Here is a 20,382-nt window from a genome sequence, read left to right as displayed (position 1 = left end):
ATCGAATTAATGGACATTGCTAAAATATCCACAAAACGAGCTTTCCTCACTATACCTTATCCAACCTAACCTAACCATCACCGAAGTCAGAGAATTCGACATTGCCAAAATATCCACAAAAAGTTCTTATCCTACCAAACCTCACTTATCTGAACCTAACCATCACGGAAATCAAGGAATTGGACAATGATAAAATATCCACAAAACGGGCTTACCTCACAATACCTAACTCAACCTAACCTAACCATCACCGAAGTCAGAGAATTTGACATTGCCAAAATATCCACAAAAAGTTCTTATCCTAAAAACCTCACCCATCTGAACCTAACCATCACCGAAATTAAAGAACTAGGCATTGCCAAAATATCCACGAAACGTGGTTACCTCAAAATACCTAACCCAACCTAACCTTACCATCACCGAAGTCAGAGAATTCGACATTGCCAAAATATCCACAAAAAGTTCTTATCCTACCAAACCTCACCCATCTGAACCTAACCATCACCGAAATCAAAGAATTGGACATTGCCAAAATATCCACAAAACGTGCTTACCTCACAATACCTAACCCACCCTAACCTTATCATCACCGAAGTCAGAGAATTCGACAATGCCAAAATATCCACAAAAAGTTCTTATCCTACCAAACCTCACCCATCTGAACCTAACCATCACCGAAATCAAAGAATTAGGCTTGACAAAATATCCACAAAACGAGCTTTCCTCACTATACTTTATCCAACCTAACCTAACCATCATCGAAGTCAGAGAATTCGACATTGCCAAAATATCCACAAAAAGTTCTTATCCTACCAAACCTCACTTATCTGAACCTAACCATCACCAAAATCAAAGAATTGGACAATGATAAAATATCCACAAAACGGGCTTACCTCACAATACCTAACCCAACCTAACCTAACCATCACTGAAGTCAGAGAATTTGACATTGCCAAAATATCCACAAAAAGTTCTTATCCTACAAAACCTCACCAATCTGAACCTAAACAACACCGAAATCAAAGAATTGGACATTGCCAAAATATCCACAAAACGTGCTTACCTCACCATACCTAACTTAACCTAACCTTACCATCACCGAAGTCAAAGAATTCGACATTGCCAAAATATCCACAAAAAGTTCTTATCCTACAAAACATCTCCCATCTGAACCTAACCATCACCGAAATCAAAGATTTGGACATTGCCAAAATATCCATAAAACGTGCTTACCTCACAATACTTAACCTAACCTAACCTAACCATCACCGAAGTCAGAGAATTCGACAATGCCAAAATATCCACAAAAAGTTCTTATCCTACCAAACCTCACCCATCTGAACCTAACCATTACCGAAATTATAGAACTAGGCATTGCCAAAATATCCACAAAACGTGCTTACCTCACTATACCTTATCCAACCTAACCTAACCATCACCGAAGTCAGAGAATTCGACATTGCCAAAATATCAACAAAAAGTTCTTATCCTACAGAACCTCACCCATCTGAACCTAACCATCACCGAAATCAAAGAATTGGACATTGCGAAAATATCCACAAAACGTGCTTACTTCACAATACCTAAACCAACCTAACCTAACCATCACCGAAGTCAGAGAATTCGACATTGCCAAAATATCCACAAAAAGTTCTTATCCTACCAAACCTCACCCATCTAAACCTAACCATCACCGAAATCAAAGAATTAGGCTTGACAAAATATCCACAAAACGTGCTTACCTCACAATACCTAACCCAACCTAACCTAACCATCACCGAAATCGAATTAATGGACATTGCTAAAATATCCACAAAACGAGCTTTCCTCACTATACCTTATCCAACCTAACCTTACCATCACCGAAGTCAGAGAATTCGACATTGCCAAAATATCCACAAAAAGTTCTTATCCTACCAAACCTCACTTATCTGAACCTAACCATCACCGAAATCAAGGAATTGGACAATGATAAAATATCCACAAAACGGGCTTACCTCACAATACCTAACTCAACCTAACCTAACCATCACCGAAGTCAGAGAATTTGACATTGCCAAAATATCCACAAAAAGTTCTTATCCTAAAAACCTCACCCATCTGAACCTAACCATCACCGAAATTAAAGAACTAGGCATTGCCAAAATATCCACGAAACGTGGTTACCTCAAAATACCTAACCCAACCTAACCTTACCATCACCGAAGTCAGAGAATTCGACATTGCCAAAATATCCACAAAAAGTTCTTATCCTACCAAACCTCACCCATCTGAACCTAACCATCACCGAAATCAAAGAATTGGACATTGCCAAAATATCCACAAAACGTGCTTACCTCACAATACCTAACCCAACCTAACCTAACCATCACCGAAGTCAGAGAATCCAACATTGCTAAAATATCCAAAAAAAATTAATACCCCACCAAACCTAAGCATCTGAACCTAACCATCACCGAAATCGAATTAATAGACATTGCCAAAATATCCACAAAACGAGCTTTCTTCACTATACCTTATCCAACCTAACCTAACCATCATCGAAGTCAGAGAATTCGACATTGCCAAAATATCCACAAAAAGTTCTTATCCTACCAAACCTCACTTATCTGAACCTAACCATCACCAAAATCAAAGAATTGGACAATGATAAAATATCCACAAAACGAGCTTACCTCACAATACCTAACCCAACCTAACCTAACCATCACTGAAGTCAGAGAATTTGACATTGCCAAAATATCCACAAAAAGTTCTTATCCTACAAAACCTCACCAATCTGAACCTAAACAACACCGAAATCAAAGAATTGGACATTGCCAAAATATCCACAAAACGTGCTTACCTCACCATACCTAACTTAACCTAACCTTACCATCACCGAAGTCAAAGAATTCGACATTGCCAAAATATCCACAAAAAGTTCTTATCCTACAAAACATCTCCCATCTGAACCTAACCATCACCGAAATCAAAGATTTGGACATTGCCAAAATATCCACAAAACGTGCTTACCTCACAATACTTAACCTAACCTAACCTAACCATCACCGAAGTCAGAGAATTCGACAATGCCAAAATATCCACAAAAAGTTCTTATCCTACCAAACCTCACCCATCTGAACCTAACCATTACCGAAATTATAGAACTAGGCATTGCCAAAATATCCACGAAACGTGGTTACCTCTCAATACCTAACCCAACCTAACCTTACCATCACCGAAGTCAGAGAATTCGACATTGCCAAAATATCCACAAAAAGTTTTTATCCTACCAAACCTCACTTATCTGAACCTAACCATCACCGAAATCAAAGAATTGGACATTGCCAAAATATCCACAAATCGTGCTTACCTCACAATACTTAACCTAACCTAACCTAACCATCACCGAAGTCAGAGAATTCGACAATGCCAAAATATCCACAAAAAGTTCTTATCCTACCAAACCTCACCCATCTGAACCTAACCATTACCGAAATTATAGAACTAGGCATTGCCAAAATATCCACGAAACGTGGTTACCTCTCAATACCTAACCCAACCTAACCTTACCATCACCGAAGTCAGAGAATTCGACATTGCCAAAATATCCACAAAAAGTTTTTATCCTACCAAACCTCACCCATCTGAACCTAACCATCACCGAAATTAAAGAATTAGGCATTGCCAAAATATCCACGAAACGTGCTTACCTCACAATACCTAACCCAACCTAACCTAACCATCACCGAAGTCAGAGAATTCGACTTTGCCAAAATATCCACAAAAAGTTCTTATCCTACCAAACCTCACTTATCTGAACCTAACTATCACCGAAATCAAAGAATTGGACAATGATAAAATATCCACAAAACGTGCTTACCTCACAATACCTAACCCAACCTAACCTAACAATCACCAAAGTCAGAGAATTCGACATTGCCAAAATATCCACAAAAAGTTCTTATCCTACCAAACCTCACCCATCTGAGCCTAACCATCAACGAAATTAAAGAATAAGACATTGCCAAAATATCCACAAAAAGTTCTTATCCTACCAAACCTCACCAATCTGAGCCTAACCATCAACGAAATTAAAGAATAAGACATTGCCAAAATATCTACAAAACATGCTTACCTCACAGTACCTAACCCAACCTAACCAAACCATCACCAAAGTCAGAGAATTCGACATTGCCAAAATATCCACAAAAAGTTCTTATCCTACCAAACCTCACCCATCTGAACCTAACCATCACCGAAATCAAAGAATTGGACATAGCGAAAATATCCACAAAACGTGCTTACCTCACAATACCTAACCCAACCTAAGCTAACCATCACCGAAGTCAGAGAATTTGACATTGCCAAAATATCCACAAAAAGTTCTTATCCTACCAAACCTCACCCATATGAACCTAACCTTCACCGAAATCAAAGAATTCGACATTGCCAAAATATCCACAAAACGTGCTTACCTCACAATACCAAACCTAACCTAACCTAACCATCACCGAAGTCAGAGAATTCCACATTGCCAAAATATCCACAAAAAGTTCTTATCCTACCAAACCTCACCCATCTGAACCTAACCATCACCGAAATCAGAGAATTGGATATTGATAAATAATCCACAAAACGTGTTTACCTCACAATACCTAACCCAACCTAACCTAACCATCACCGAAGTCAGAGAATTCGACATTGCCAAAATATCCACAAAAAGTTCTTATCCTACCAAACCTCACCCATCTGAACCTAACCATCACCGAAATCAAAGAATTGGACATAGCGAAAATATCCACAAAACGTGCTTACCTCACAATACCTAACCCAACCTAAGCTAACCATCACCGAAGTCAGAGAATTTGACATTGCCAAAATATCCACAAAAAGTTCTTATCCTACCAAACCTCACCCATATGAACCTAACCTTCACCGAAATCAAAGAATTCGACATTGCCAAAATATCCACAAAACGTGCTTACCTCACAATACCAAACCTAACCTAACCTAACCATCACCGAAGTCAGAGAATTCCACATTGCCAAAATATCCACAAAAAGTTCATACCCCACCAAACCTCGCTCATCTGAACCTAACCATCACCGAAATCGAAGAAATGGACATTGCCAAAATATCCACAAAACGTGCTTACCTCACTATACCGTATCCAACCTAACCTAACCATCACCGAAGTTAGAGAATTCGACATTGCCAAAATATCCACAAAAAGTTCTTATCCTACAGAACCTCACCCATCTGAACCTAACCATCACCGAAATCAAAGAATTGGACATTGCGAAAATATCCACAAAACGTACTTACCTCACAATACCTAACTCAACCTAACCAAACCATCACCGAAGTCAGAGAATCCAACATTGCCAAAATATCCAAAAAAAATTAATACCCCACCAAACCTAAGCATCTGAACCTAACCATCACCGAAATCGAATTAATGGACATTGCCAAAATATCCACAAAACGAGCTTTCCTCACTATACTTTATCCAACCTAACCTAACCATCACCGAAGTCAGAGAATTCGACATTGCCAAAATATCCACAAAAAGTTCTTATCCTACCAAACCTCACCCATCTGAACCTAACTATCACCGAAATTAAAGAATTAGGCATTGCCAAAATATCCACGAAACGTGCTTACCTCACAATACCTAACCCAACCTAACCTAACCATCACCGAAGTCAGAGAATTCGACTTTGCCAAAATATCCACAAAAAGTTCTTATCCTACCAAACCTCACTTATCTGAACCTAACTATCACCGAAATCAAAGAATTGGACAATGATAAAATATCCACAAAACGTGCTTACCTCACAATACCTAACCCAACCTAACCTAACAATCACCAAAGTCAGAGAATTCGACATTGCCAAAATATCCACAAAAAGTTCTTATCCTACCAAACCTCACCCATCTGAGCCTAACCATCAACGAAATTAAAGAATTAGACATTTCCAAAATATCTACAAAACATGCTTACCTCACAGTACCTAACCCAACCTAACCTAACCATCACCGAAGTCAGAGAATTCGACAATGCCAAAATATCCACAAAAAGTTCTTATCCTACCAAACCTCACCCATCTGAACCTAACCATCACCGAAATCAAAGAATTGGACAATGATAAAATATCCACAAAACGGGCTTACCTCACAATACCTAACCCAACCTAACCTAACCATCACTGAAGTCAGAGAAATTGACATTGCCAAAATATCCACAAAAAGTTCTTATCCTACAAAACCTCACCAATCTGAACCTAAACAACACCGAAATCAAAGAATTGGACATTGCCAAAATATCCACAAAACGTGCTTACCTCACCATACCTAACTTAACCTAACCTTACCATCACCGAAGTCAAAGAATTCGACATTGCCAAAATATCCACAAAAAGTTCTTATCCTACAAAACATCTCCCATCTGAACCTAACCATCACCGAAATCAAAGATTTGGACATTGCCAAAATATCCACAAAACGTGCTTACCTCACAATACTTAACCTAACCTAACCTAACCATCACCGAAGTCAGAGAATTCGACAATGCCAAAATATCCACAAAAAGTTCTTATCCTACCAAACCTCACCCATCTGAACCTAACCATCACCGATATTATAGAAATAGGCATTGCCAAAATATCCACGAAACGTAGTTACCTCTCAATACCTAACCCAACCTAACCTTACCATCACCGAAGTCAGAGAATTCGACATTGCCAAAATATCCACAAAAAGTTTTTATCCTACCAAACCTCACTTATCTGAACCTAACCATCACCGAAATCAAAGAATTGGACAATGATAAAATATCCACAAAACGTGCTTACCTCACAATACCTAACCCAACCTAACCTAACCATCACCGAAGTCAGAGAATTCAACATTGCCAAAATATCCACAAAAAGTTCATACCCCACCAAACCTCACCCATCTGAACCTAACCATCACTGAAATCGAAGAAATTGACATTGCCAAAATATCCACAAAACGTGCTTACCTCACTATACCTTATCCAACCTAACCTAACCATCACGGAAGTCAGAGAATTCGACATTACCAAAATATCCACAAAAAGTTCTTATCCTACCAAACCTCACCCATCTGAACCTAACCATCACCGAAATTAAAGAATTAGGCATTGCCAAAATATCCACGAAACGTGCTTACCTCACAATACCTAACCCAACCTAACCTTACCATCACCGAAGTCAGAGAATTCGACTTTGCCAAAATATCCACAAAAAGTTCTTATCCTACCAAACCTCACTTATCTGAACCTAACTATCACCGAAATCAAAGAATTGGACAATGATAAAATATCCACAAAACGTGCTTACCTCACAATACCTAACCCAACCTAACCTAACAATCACCAAAGTCAGAGAATTCGACATTGCCAAAATATCCACAAAAAGTTCTTATCCTACCAAACCTCACCCATCTGAGCCTAACCATCAACGAAATTAAAGAATTAGACATTGCCAAAATATCTACAAAACATGCTTACCTCACAGTACCTAACCCAACCTAACCTAACCATCACCGAAGTCAGAGAATTCGACAATGCCAAAATATCCACAAAAAGTTCTTATCCTACCAAACCTCACCCATCCGAACCTAACCATCACCGAAATTAAAGAATTCGACATTGCCAAAATCTCCACAAAACGTGCTTACCTCACAATACCTAACCTAACCTAACCTAACCATCACCGAAGTCAGAGAATTCGACATTGCCAAAATATCCACAAAAAGTTCTTATCCTACCAAACCTCACTTATCTGAACCTAACCATCACGGAAATCAAGGAATTGGACAATGATAAAATATCCACAAAACGGGCTTACCTCACAATACCTAACTCAACCTAACCTAACCATCACCGAAGTCAGAGAATTTGACATTGCCAAAATATCCACAAAAAGTTCTTATCCTAAAAACCTCACCCATCTGAACCTAACCATCACCGAAATTAAAGAACTAGGCATTGCCAAAATATCCACGAAACGTGGTTACCTCAAAATACCTAACCCAACCTAACCTTACTGGAAAAGACTTCGATAATGGTTTGATGTAGTTTATTGAAATGTAAAATTTGCACGTGGTGGGCCAGCGGAGCGTACGGAACACAAGCTGTCCGTACGCCGTCTACTCGATGACTCTGTCGACCGTCGCGTATTTCCGCTTGGGCCGACACTAATGCCAACTCGTCAATAATGCCAATCGACAATCAGTTAATAAGACTGTTTGCCACACGTCATTACAAAAGTCGGAACATAGTCCCACATAGGAAAACTGTTGAACAATACAGTTATTCTACAGAGTTACAGCATTACTGACGAGTCGTTTACAATAAATCATAGCTCTTAAAATAATTAAATAGAGGGTGAATAATGAAACCTTTGCCTCATCCAGTGTGAGGATAAAATCAATTTATTGGTTCAGTAATATTTCAACTTATAGGTATACCTCTGGTGAATGTTGTTTCTATTTACATTAAAATTTTTGAAATCTCCTTTGAAGCTGTGAATAAGCATTACAAGATAAGTTTACTTTAAAGAAGAGAGAGTGGACTGTATATGGTTTAAAACTTAAGCATTCCTCATCTTGATGTTAACTTAGACAATACAATGTTGACACTGTTACAGTTGTCAAGACAGATCAGCTATTACCGATCAACTAAACTTGATTAGTGAGTGTAATGCTCCTAAGTTAACTTGATTTCATCAACAAGTAGCACAAACATTGCTAAATTAAAAGTAAATTGGAAAGTCATTCATTCATTCCTACAAGCAGGAAATGAAGGCGAACTATGATTATAGATGTCTCTACGTTAAACATCGAAATGTTCAGTATTATAATATTTACTTATTCTATGATTCACATAAATACTATAAACAGTAAGAGTTAACTTATGTTTTCATAACAAGAAACATAAGACCTGCGGATGACTCCCGGCAGGTTATAATTAAGTAGACATGAAATAATTTAAGATGCTCCATTAAGTGTGGCTTGGAGACTAACATTAACAAATCATGAATCTAATTTTAACTGTCAAATTTGAACAGTTTATTTTAAACTCGGATATAATCCTTCCGAGTGATGACATGAGACAAGTCTTATATTATAAAGACAAAATGATTAGATTAAATTCGGAGATATATACTGCCGAATGTTAAAATGAAAATAGCTTAAATTATACACACAACACAATTAAAGTGAATTACGGAGTACTACTATTAACATTGAATGATTTAAACTCATGATTACATCTAATAAGTAATATGAGTTGGGGGTAGTGTCTTCGGGTTAAACTAAGCTACCGAAGTTGACGGAATTGAAGCTGCTGTTTCTCCTCCCTCTTGCTGATCTTCCTTCCTGTCAAGTGGTCCTTGTGGTAGAATCGGCAATGGCGCCACTAGATGACTGGACCGACGAAACTCTCCGCTGGCAGTAAAGACGTCGACGACTCGAACTCTGCCATCTGGTCCGGGATACAATTTAGTGACTCGACCCAAGACCCATCGGGTTGGCAGCATGTGTTCCTCCTTTAACAGGACCATTTGACCCACACTCAGATTGTTGCTCGAGTCCTTCTTCCATTTGTGTCGTAACTGCAAAGAATGTAAATATTCCGCCGACCAACGTTTCCAAAATGCTGCTGTGGTCAATTGTATCTGAAGCAGATTGGCATGGACATTAGTGTTATATTTAACCTCCATTGGAAGAGCGAGTAAGGATCTGCCAATTAAGAAATGTCCAGGTGTGAGGGGTAAAAGGTCTAGTGGATCCGAAGACAAGGGACTAAGAGGACGGGAATTCATGCAAGCTTCTATTTGAGTCAATACCGTACAAAATGATTCGAAATTTAAGGTGGTGGCCTTTAACACCTTGTTTAAATGAATCTTCATGGATTTAACCGCTGCTTCCCACAGCCCTCCCATGTGAGGCGCCCTTGGCGGGTTAAACTTCCAACGAATCCCTTCGGAGGCTACATACCGTAGTAGCTTCTCCTCATGAGGACGTTCGTAAATTAATTTTACTAAATTAACGAGTTCACGACTTGCACCGACAAAATTAGTAGCATTGTCGGAATATATCGTATTGGGCCTGCCACGTCTGGCTACGAATCTTCTTAAACAATTTAAGAAATTTGAACTCGTTAAGTCTCCGACAAGTTCCAAGTGAACTGCCTTACTGGAAAAACACACAAAGACACAAACGTAACCCTTAATTATCTTAGAATTCTTATTGCAACCACTCTTCACAGGAAAAGGTCCTGCGAAATCTATCCCTACATGACTGAAAGGAAAATTCGCAGTGGTACGTTCAAGCGGGAGTAATCCCATTAATCTATTGTGTGACAGTGGTTTATTTCTGAAACAAATGACACATGAACGCACCACTCCTTTGACCGTATTATGTCCGGCCAATGGCCAATAGGTCTGCCGCAATAACGACAGTAAGGCTTGAGTACCCAAGTGAATATATTTCAAGTGCGCATCTCGGACAATCATGTGTGTAAGTTTATGCTTATTTGACAAGATAATGGGTGACGTTGATAGAGTTGTTCCCAGAGGAAGTCTACTTCCAACACAAATTAAATTCTCGTGGAATAGAGGGGACAATTTAGCTAATTTACTGCTACTGGGAATTGGATGTCCCTTGCTCAGCAAACGATATTCCAATGGAAATGATTCCATTTGCGATAACCTTATCAAATTATTTAAAGCATCTTTTAATTCTAAAGCGGACGGTTCGTTATTTTCTTTAACGTTTAATTGTTTATTCCTTAGTGGCCGACGAACATATGATAAAACTCGAAGGAGTCTTGGAAGATGAGAATGTTTATCTATCCAATTATTTTCCCTCACAAGGGTAGCGTTAGTGACTACCCTTCTCTCTGGAAGATCTATTGTGATCTCAGGAGGTCTTCGAGGCCATCGTGATTCGTCTAATTTCAACCAACTAGGGCCGTCCCACCATAACGAATTATGATTTAATTCTGATGGTTGAGTCCCTCGAGAAATTAAATCTGCTGGATTGTCTGTAGAGGAGACATGGTACCACTCAATGGGTTGAGATATTGATTGGATTTCGGCCACTCGATTGGCAACGAAGGTGGTCCATTTACATGACTCTCCTCTAATCCAATGCAATGCGACGGTTGAATCCGTCCAATAATATTTTTCATTAATATGAATTGTTAATTGGTCTATTGTTGACTTCATTAACTTTGATAATAACATAGCGGAGCACAGCTCTAAACGCGGAATAGTTACAAAACTGAGCGGAGCGACTCTCGAACGAGAACACACAAGATGACATTTGGAATTTCCCAATTGATCAGTACATTTTACATAAATACAAGCACCATAAGCTTTCTCGGATGCGTCACAAAATCCGTGTGCCTGTATATTAATGGCATTATTTAGTATTATCAATCTAGGAATTTTATAAAGTTTCATGACTGTATTGGATAATTGACAATCCTTCCATTTTTTGAAGATTGTCTGAGGAATGAGTTCAATAAGTTTTAATAAAAATAAATTTAACCAATCTGATTGGACACTAGGTCCCACCATCAAAATATTATTTAGTGAGATATTGGACGTTGTCTTCGCGGACGCATCAAAAACTACACGATATTTAGTGGTAAGGCTAGACTCCTTAACCACGACGTGATGAGGTAAATAACAATGAACCTCATGTGCCTCCGGAGGTTCACACTCTGACATGTGTCCTAAATTTATGTACTCTTCTAAAACTTTATTGTATTCCATTTTTAAATTATTATTGGCTAAAAAACGTCTTTCCAAAGTTTTGTGTCTTTTCTCCGCAATGTGCAATGAACTTCCTAATACTACCGGGGAATTTTTATATGGTAAAGCTACACAAAATCTACCGTTTTTATCTCGTGATGTGTGTGCTTGGAAATGTTCCTCACATCTTTTCTCCTCAAGAGATTGATGTTTTACAATAGGAACCTGTTCTATCATCCAAAAGTTTTGAATGTGATTGTCTAATTGACTTAAGCCTATGTGGCTCTTCCCTGGAGCATTATTTACTTCGGGATATGGACCAACTATTGTCCATCCGAATTCGGTATCCTTTAAGATAGGCATACCTTTTCCTAACTGGATGGTTCCTGCTTTCATAGCATGAACGCAAATCTCGGCGCCGAGCAAGAAATCGATTGGCGTCGGTTTATTCCAAAGGGGATCTGATAACTTGATTCCCGCTGGTATTGAAATTAACTGTTGATCCAGTTTCACAGTTGGAATTTCGCCAGTAATTTCTGGTAATACCAAACACAACACTTTGGTTGAGTAATTAGTGGTTGAAGACCTTATGGTCACCTTGGTGATGTGACGAATGCTACTTTCTTGATTAGCGATACCTACAATTTTTTGAGAGATTTTCTCTAATTTGAAGTTATTCTTCTTAGCGAAAGATGTGGTAACATAGTTGACTTGTGAGCCGGAATCTAATAATGTGCGACCCTTAACGACCGTTCCATTGGACGTTATAATGTCTACTTGTACCGTCGGTAAAATTATCTCCCTTTGAGAGAAATGAGTAGAATGAGCATTAATTGACTTCCTTCCCGTATTATTGGAACTAAATGTATCGTCCTGATGCAACAAAGTGTGATGGTTTTGTTTGCACCTTAAGCAATTATAGTTAGACTTGCAATTTGTTATCTTATGCGATGAATTTAAACATTTAAAACACATGTTATTAGATTTAACGAATTCATTTCTTTCCATACTGGATTTTGCTTTGAATTTATCACATTTGCCTATGAAATGATTATTTCGACAGAATGCGCATGCGTTTACCTTACTTGATGGGTTTTTGTTCGCGACATGAGTTCTCATGATTCTTTGACGACTATGAGGGAATTCCTTCACCGTAGTTACAGATGCAGTAGATTGTAATACATTACATCTATTCTGCAAGAATGTCTCTAAACTTTCATATGGTGGCATTTCTCTGCTAACCAGCGATATTTCCCAGTCTCTTACTATATTAAAAGGTAATTTCCTTAGAACTAAACATGTTACCCATGGATCTAAAATTTCTCTCGCGTAACCCAACGATTCAATGTTTTTAATACACACTGTTACCTGATTCAATAGATTTCTCAATTCGATATGTGATTCTCTTGTGATTAATTTTAAGTCACAAAGTGAATTAATCCTAGTTTTGAGATTAAGTCTTGGTAAATTATATTGCTTGTCTAAAATACTCCAAGCTATTTCGTAATTGTCTGAGCTAATATCTAAACCTGATACAGCTGCCAAAGCGGGACCGATTAAGGATTGATGCAAATATTGCAATTTCGTGACATTCGAATATTCCGTTTTGTTTCCTATTATATTCTTAAAAGCTTGTTGAAACGATTGCCATTCAGATGGATCTCCCTGAAATGTGGGAATGGTTAACGTCGGTAACTTATCTCTAGCAAATTTAATTGTTGCTTGCTCTACCTTCAGTTTACAATCTTGAATGGATTGTCTCTCTAATGCTGCTTTAAGATTTTGAATTGTCATTGTGATTATGTAGAACTCTTCGTCTATTTGATCCGCCTGCTCTATATCTGTGATGTTGTCTAAATACTCATAATGGAGTTTTTGGAGATAGTCGTATGCTTTTTCAATAAATTGATACTGTCCTTCATTTATTTCGGAGATTCTGTCTATTTTCTCCTGTAGTCTTTTAAACGCGCCCGAATACCTTAATTCTATTGACGTCATTGTAACTTCTACTTTATTTTCTTTCGCTAATGTTTTTATCGATTGAGTCTGACTTCGAGTCTGATGTATTCTAGAGCTTGACCTGTCTCTAATAGGTTCTACGTCCCTAGTTGGATTTCGACCTTTATGCGACTGGGAAGTCGAAGCTTCTATTACCTCGTTTTCAGCACTTGACATTTGTTTCAGAAAGTTGCACTATTTCGTCTCATAAATACAGTTATTCTCTACTATAGCTGTCAATTGAACTATTCGTAGAGATAAGGTAATAATATTCAATGATTAACCGTGAATCTTAATATTCTACTTTAACTATTATCACCAGAATCTATCCAACATATTTTGGAAGAAATAACAACCCTAAATTGGTGGGTGCTTGATTTAAACCACTTTGGGGCTACAAGTCTTGTGATTTATTTTAAATCACCACTGTTTCATCACACATTATGAAACAAAGAGATCTACCGATGTATGAATATGCCGGTATGTACTTGATTTAATCCACTTTGGGGCTACAAGTGTAATTCCACATTTATCGTGGAAGGGGGGGGGGGGGAGGGTGTTTCTACACACATTAAGAAACAAAGATCTACCGATATGAATATACCGGTATGTACTTGGTTTAAGCCACTTTGGGGCTACAAGTATAATTCCACATTTATCGTGGAAGGGGGGGGGGGGGAGGAGGGTGTTTCTACACACATTAAGAAACAAAGATCTACCGATATGAATATACCGGTATGTACTTGGTTTAAGCCACTTTGGGGCTACAAGTAAAATTCCACATTTATTGTGGAGGGGGGAGGGGGGAGAAAGTTTCTACACACATTAAGAAACAAAGAGATCTGCCGGTATATTAATATACCGGTATGTACTTGGTTTAAGCCACTTTGGGGCTACAAGTATAATTCCCCACGTGCTTTGCTAATTTTACACTACATCTGATTTTACACTTTTAATACGAAATTCGATGCGACCGATGAAACATTCCTTCGTAGCGCGATATTATTTTATACAATCGCGTTAATTAATTGTTATACTTTAAAACATATTTTAAAAACTGACCTACCCACATGATTGCCTTTTGAACAGATTGCCTGAGATTGAATACATTCACTTACTTGAATATCCTTTACGATGTTTATGTGATCGTTCCGATAATTTTGGATTACCTCTGTGTCCCATGCGTCTTTGTAGGTTATGTTTTTATTTATATATTTTCTGCGTCAATCACGCGGTCATGTACCTCTGTACATCAATCAATATATTGCTGAAATAGAAGCAAACATGTTATTAGTATTGGAAAGGTATGGATAGTAACAAAGGAACGATACCGATTTCTTAATTGACATCCATTTTTTCTCGACCACGTTTTTTCCTATTGGTTTGTCCGTTTGGTGTTGTGGCCTAGGTTACTGGTGTCCGGTTCGAAGTGACCATCATGGAAAAGACTTCGATAATGGTTTGATGTAGTTTATTGAAATGTAAAATTTGCACGTGGTGGGCCAGCGGAGCGTACGGAACACAAGCTGTCCGTACGCCGTCTACTCGGTGACTCTGTCGACCGTCGCGTATTTCCGCTTGGGCCGACACTAATGCCAACTCGTCAATAATGCCAATCGACAATCAGTTAATAAGACTGTTTGCCACACGTCATTACAAAAGTCGGAACACTTACCATCACCGAAGTCAGAGAATTCGACATTGCCAAAATATCCACAAAAAGTTCTTATCCTACAAAACCTCACCCATCTGAACCTAACCATCACCGAAATCAAAGATTTGGACATTGCCAAAATATCCATAAAACGTGCTTACCTCACAATACTTAACCTAACCTAACCTAACCATCACCGAAGTCAGAGAATTCGACAATGCCAAAATATCCACAAAAAGTTCTTATCCTACCAAACCTCACCCATCTGAACCTAACCATTACCGAAATTATAGAACTAGGCATTGCCAAAATATCCACGAAACGTGGTTACCTCTCAATACCTAACCCAACCTAACCTTACCATCACCGAAGTCAGAGAATTCGACATTGCCAAAATATCCACAAAAAGTTTTTATCCTACCAAACCTCACTTATCTGAACCTAACCATCACCGAAATCAAAGAATTGGACAATGATAAAATATCCACAAAACGTGCTTACCTCACAATACCTAACCCAACCTAACCTAACCATCACCGAAGTCAGAGAATTCAACATTGCCAAAATATCCACAAAAAGTTCATACCCCACCAAACCTCACCCATCTGAACCTAACCATCACTGAAATCGAAGAAATTGACATTGCCAAAATATCCAAAAAACGTGCTTACCTCACTATACCTTATCCAACCTAACCTAACCATCACCGAAGTCAGAGAATTCGACATTACCAAAATATCCACAAAAAGTTCTTATCCTACCAAACCTCACCCATCTGAACCTAACCATCACCGAAGTTAAAGAATTAGGCATTGCCAAAATATCCACGAAACGTGCTTACCTCACAATACCTAACCCAACCTAACCTAACCATCACCGAAGTCAGAGAATTCGACTTTGCCAAAATATCCACAAAAAGTTCTTATCCTACAAAACCTCACCCATCTGAACCTAACCATCACCGAAATCAGAGAATTGGATATTGATAAATAATCCACAAAACGTGTTTACCTCACAATACCTAACCCAACCTAACCTAACCATCACCGAAGTCAGAGAATTCGACATTGCCAAAATATCCACAAAAAGTTCTTATCCTACCAAACCTCACCCATCTGAACCTAACCATCAGCGAAATCAAAGAATTGGACATAGCGAAAATATCCACAAAACGTGCTTACCTCACAATACCTAACCCAACCTAAGCTAACCATCACCGAAGTCAGAGAATTTGACATTGCCAAAATATCCACAAAAAGTTCTTATCCTACCAAACCTCACCCATATGAACCTAACCTTCACCGAAATCAAAGAATTCGACATTGCCAAAATATCCACAAAAAGTTCTTATCCTACCAAACCTCACCAATCTGAGCCTAACCATCAACGAAATTAAAGAATAAGACATTGCCAAAATATCTACAAAACATGCTTACCTTACAGTACCTAACCCAACCTAACCAAACCATCACCGAAGTCAGAGAATTCGACAATGCCAAAATATCCACAAAAAGTTCTTATCCTACCAAACCTCACCCATCTAAACCTAACCATCACCGAAATCAAAGAATTAGGCTTGACAAAATATCCACAAAACGTGCTTACCTCACAATACCTAACCCAACCTAAACTAACCATCACCGAAGTCAGAGAGTTCGACAATGCCAAAATATCCACAAAAAGTTCTTATCCTACCAAACCTCACCCATCTGAACCTAACCATCACCGAAATCAAAGAATTGGACATAGCGAAAATATCCACAAAACGTGCTTACCTCACAATACCTAACCCAACCTAAGCTAACCATCACCGAAGTCAGAGAATTTGACATTGCCAAAATATCCACAAAAAGTTCTTATCCTACCAAACCTCACCCATATGAACCTAACCTTCACCGAAATCAAAGAATTCGACATTGCCAAAACATTTACAAAACGTGCTTACCTCACAATACCAAACCTAACCTAACCTAACCATCACCGAAGTCAGAGAATTCAACATTGCCAAAATATTCACAAAAAGTTCATACCCCACCAAACCTCGCTCATCTGAACCTAACCATCACCGAAATCGAAGAAATGGACATTGCCAAAATATCCACAAAACGTGCTTACCTCACTATACCGTATCCAACCTAACCTAACCATCACCGAAGTTAGAGAATTCGACATTGCCAAAATATCCACAAAAAGTTCTTATCCTACAGAACCTCACCCATCTGAACCTAACCATCACCGAAATCAAAGAATTGGACATTGCCAAAATATCCACAAAACGTGCTTACCTCACCATACCTAACTTAACCTAACCTTACCATCACCGAAGTCAAAGAATTCGACATTGCCAAAATATCCACAAAAAGTTCTTATCCTACAAAACATCTCCCATCTGAACCTAACCATCACCGAAATCAAAGATTTGGACATTGCCAAAATATCCACAAAACGTGCTTACCTCACAATACTTAACCTAACCTAACCTAACCATCACCGAAGTCAGAGAATTCGACAATGCCAAAATATCCACAAAAAGTTCTTATCCTACCAAACCTCACCCATCTGAAACTAACCATCACCGAAATTATAGAACTAGGCATTGCCAAAATATCCACGAAACGTGGTTACCTCTCAATACCTAACCCAACCTAACCTTACCATCACTGAAGTCAGAGAATTCGACATTGCCAAAATATCCACAAAAAGTTTTTATCCTACCAAACCTCACTTATCTGAACCTAACCATCACCGAAATCAAAGAATTGGACAATGATAAAATATCCACAAAACGTGCTTACCTCACAATACCTAACCCAACCTAACCTAACCATCACCGAAGTCAGAGAATTCAACATTGCCAAAATATCCACAAAAAGTTCATACCCCACCAAACCTCACCCATCTAAACCTAACCATCACTGAAATCGAAGAAATTGACATTGCCAAAATATCCACAAAACGTGCTTACCTCACTATACCTTATCCAACCTAACCTAACCATCACCGAAGTCAGAGAATTCGACATTACCAAAATATCCACAAAAAGTTCTTATCCTACCAAACCTCACCCATCTGAACCTAACCATCACCGAAATTAAAGAATTAGGCATTGCCAAAATATTCACGAAACGTGCTTACCTCACAATACCTAACCCAACCTAACCTAACCATCACCGAAGTCAGAGAATTCGACTTTGCCAAAATATCCACAAAAAGTTCTTATCCTACCAAACCTCACTTATCTGAACCTAACTATCACCGAAATCAAAGAATTGGACAATGATAAAATATCCACAAAACGTGCTTACCTCACAATACCTAACCCAACCTAACCTAACCATCACCGAAGTCAGAGAATTCGACAATGCCAAAATATCCACAAAAAGTTCTTATCCTACCAAACCTCACCCATCAGAACCTAACCATCACCGAAATTAAAGAATTCGACATTGCCAAAATCTCCACAAAACGTGCTTACCTCACAATACCTAACCTAACCTAACCTTACCATCACGGAAGTCAGAGAATTCAACATTGCCAAAATATCCACAAAAAGTTCATACCCCAGCAAACCTCACCCATCTGAACCTAACCATCACCGAAATCGAAGAAATGGACATTGCCAAACAATCCACAAAACGTGCTTACCTCACTATACCTTATCCAACCTAACCTAACCATCACCGAAGTCAGAGAATTCGACATTGCCAAAATATCAACAAAAAGTTCTTATCCTACAGAACCTCACCCATCTGAACCTAACCATCACCGAAATCAAAGAATTGGACATTGCGAAAATATCCACAAAACGTGCTTACTTCACAATACCTAAACCAACCTAACCTAACCATCACCGAAGTCAGAGAATTCGACATTGCCAAAATATCCACAAAAAGTTCTTATCCTACCAAACCTCACCCATCTAAACCTAACCATCACCGAAATCAAAGAATTGGACATTAATAAATAATCCACAAAACGTGCTTACCTCACAATACCTAACCCAACCTAAGCTAACCATCACCGAAGTCAGAGAATTTGACATTGCCAAAATATCCACAAAAAGTTCTTATCCTACCAAACCTCACCCATATGAACCTAACCTTCACCGAAATCAAAGAATTCGACATTGCCAAAATATCCACAAAAAGTTCTTATCCTACCAAACCTCACCAATCTGAGCCTAACCATCAACGAAATCAAAGAATAAGACATTGCCAAAATATCTACAAAACATGCTTACCTCACAGTACCTAACCCAACCTAACCTAACCATCACCGAAGTCAGAGAATTCGACAATGCCAAAATATCCACAAAAAGTTCTTATCCTACCAAACCTCACCCATCTAAACCTAACCATCACCGAAATCAAAGAATTAGGCTTGACAAAATATCCACAAAACGTGCTTACCTCACAATACCTAACCCAACCTAACCTAACCATCACCGAAGTCAGAGAGTTCGACAATGCCAAAATATCCACAAAAAGTTCTTATCCTACCAAACCTCACCCATCTGAACCTAACCATCACCGAAATCAAAGAATTAGGCTTGACAAAATATCCACAAAACGTGCTTACCTCACAATACCTAACCCAACCTAACCTAACCATCACCGAAGTCAGAGAATTCGACATTGCCAAAATATCCACAAAAAGTTCTTATCCTACAAAACCTCACCCATCTGAACCTAACAATCACCGAAATCAAAGAATTGGATATTGATAAATAATCCACAAAACGTGTTTACCTCACAATACCTAACCCAACCTAACCTAACCATCACCGAAGTCAGAGAATTCGACATTGCCAAAATATCCACAAAAAGTTCTTATCCTACCAAACCTCACCCATCTGAACCTAACCATCACCGAAATCAAAGAATTGGACATAGCGAAAATATCCACAAAACGTGCTTACCTCACAATACCTAACCCAACCTAAGCTAACCATCACCG

The 20,382-nt window shown here is 38.5% G+C and overlaps 2 protein-coding genes across 4 annotated transcripts in view; one reads left to right on the top strand and one right to left on the bottom strand.

Moving 5' to 3' along the window:
* The window catches only part of LOC143913779 (uncharacterized), a 500,092-nt gene that overhangs the window by 266,592 nt on the left and 213,118 nt on the right, over window positions 1-20,382 (top strand). The gene's annotated exons all lie outside the window — the stretch shown is intronic.
* Window positions 8,061-15,328, bottom strand: LOC143913777 (uncharacterized). 3 transcript variants are annotated; one of them, XM_077433766.1, is made up of 2 exons: window positions 14,555-15,328; window positions 8,061-14,425 (listed from the first exon to the last, which is right to left on the bottom strand). In XM_077433766.1, exon 2 carries the CDS (start codon window positions 13,947-13,949, stop codon window positions 9,327-9,329), a length of 4,623 nt encoding a protein of 1,540 aa, XP_077289892.1. In that variant the 5' UTR covers window positions 13,950-14,425; window positions 14,555-15,328; the 3' UTR covers window positions 8,061-9,326. The 3 variants fall into 3 exon arrangements, 2 of the variants coding, with proteins under 2 accessions (XP_077289892.1, XP_077289893.1); XM_077433767.1 differs by having other exon boundaries at window positions 8,061-14,528; window positions 14,659-15,328; XR_013260767.1 differs by lacking the exon at window positions 14,555-15,328 and having other exon boundaries at window positions 8,074-8,963; window positions 9,010-14,363.

Source organism: Arctopsyche grandis, chromosome 6 (genome assembly GCF_051622035.1).
Source record: "Arctopsyche grandis isolate Sample6627 chromosome 6, ASM5162203v2, whole genome shotgun sequence".
NCBI classification, from domain to species: domain Eukaryota; kingdom Metazoa; phylum Arthropoda; class Insecta; order Trichoptera; family Hydropsychidae; genus Arctopsyche; species Arctopsyche grandis.
This window is presented reverse-complemented; position numbering and strand designations above follow the sequence as displayed.

Excerpts from the sequence above, each read along its gene's own strand:
- LOC143913777 (XM_077433766.1), bottom strand. The coding sequence starts at position 13,949 with ATGTCAAGTGCTGAAAACGAGGTAATAGAAGCTTCGACTTCCCAGTCG.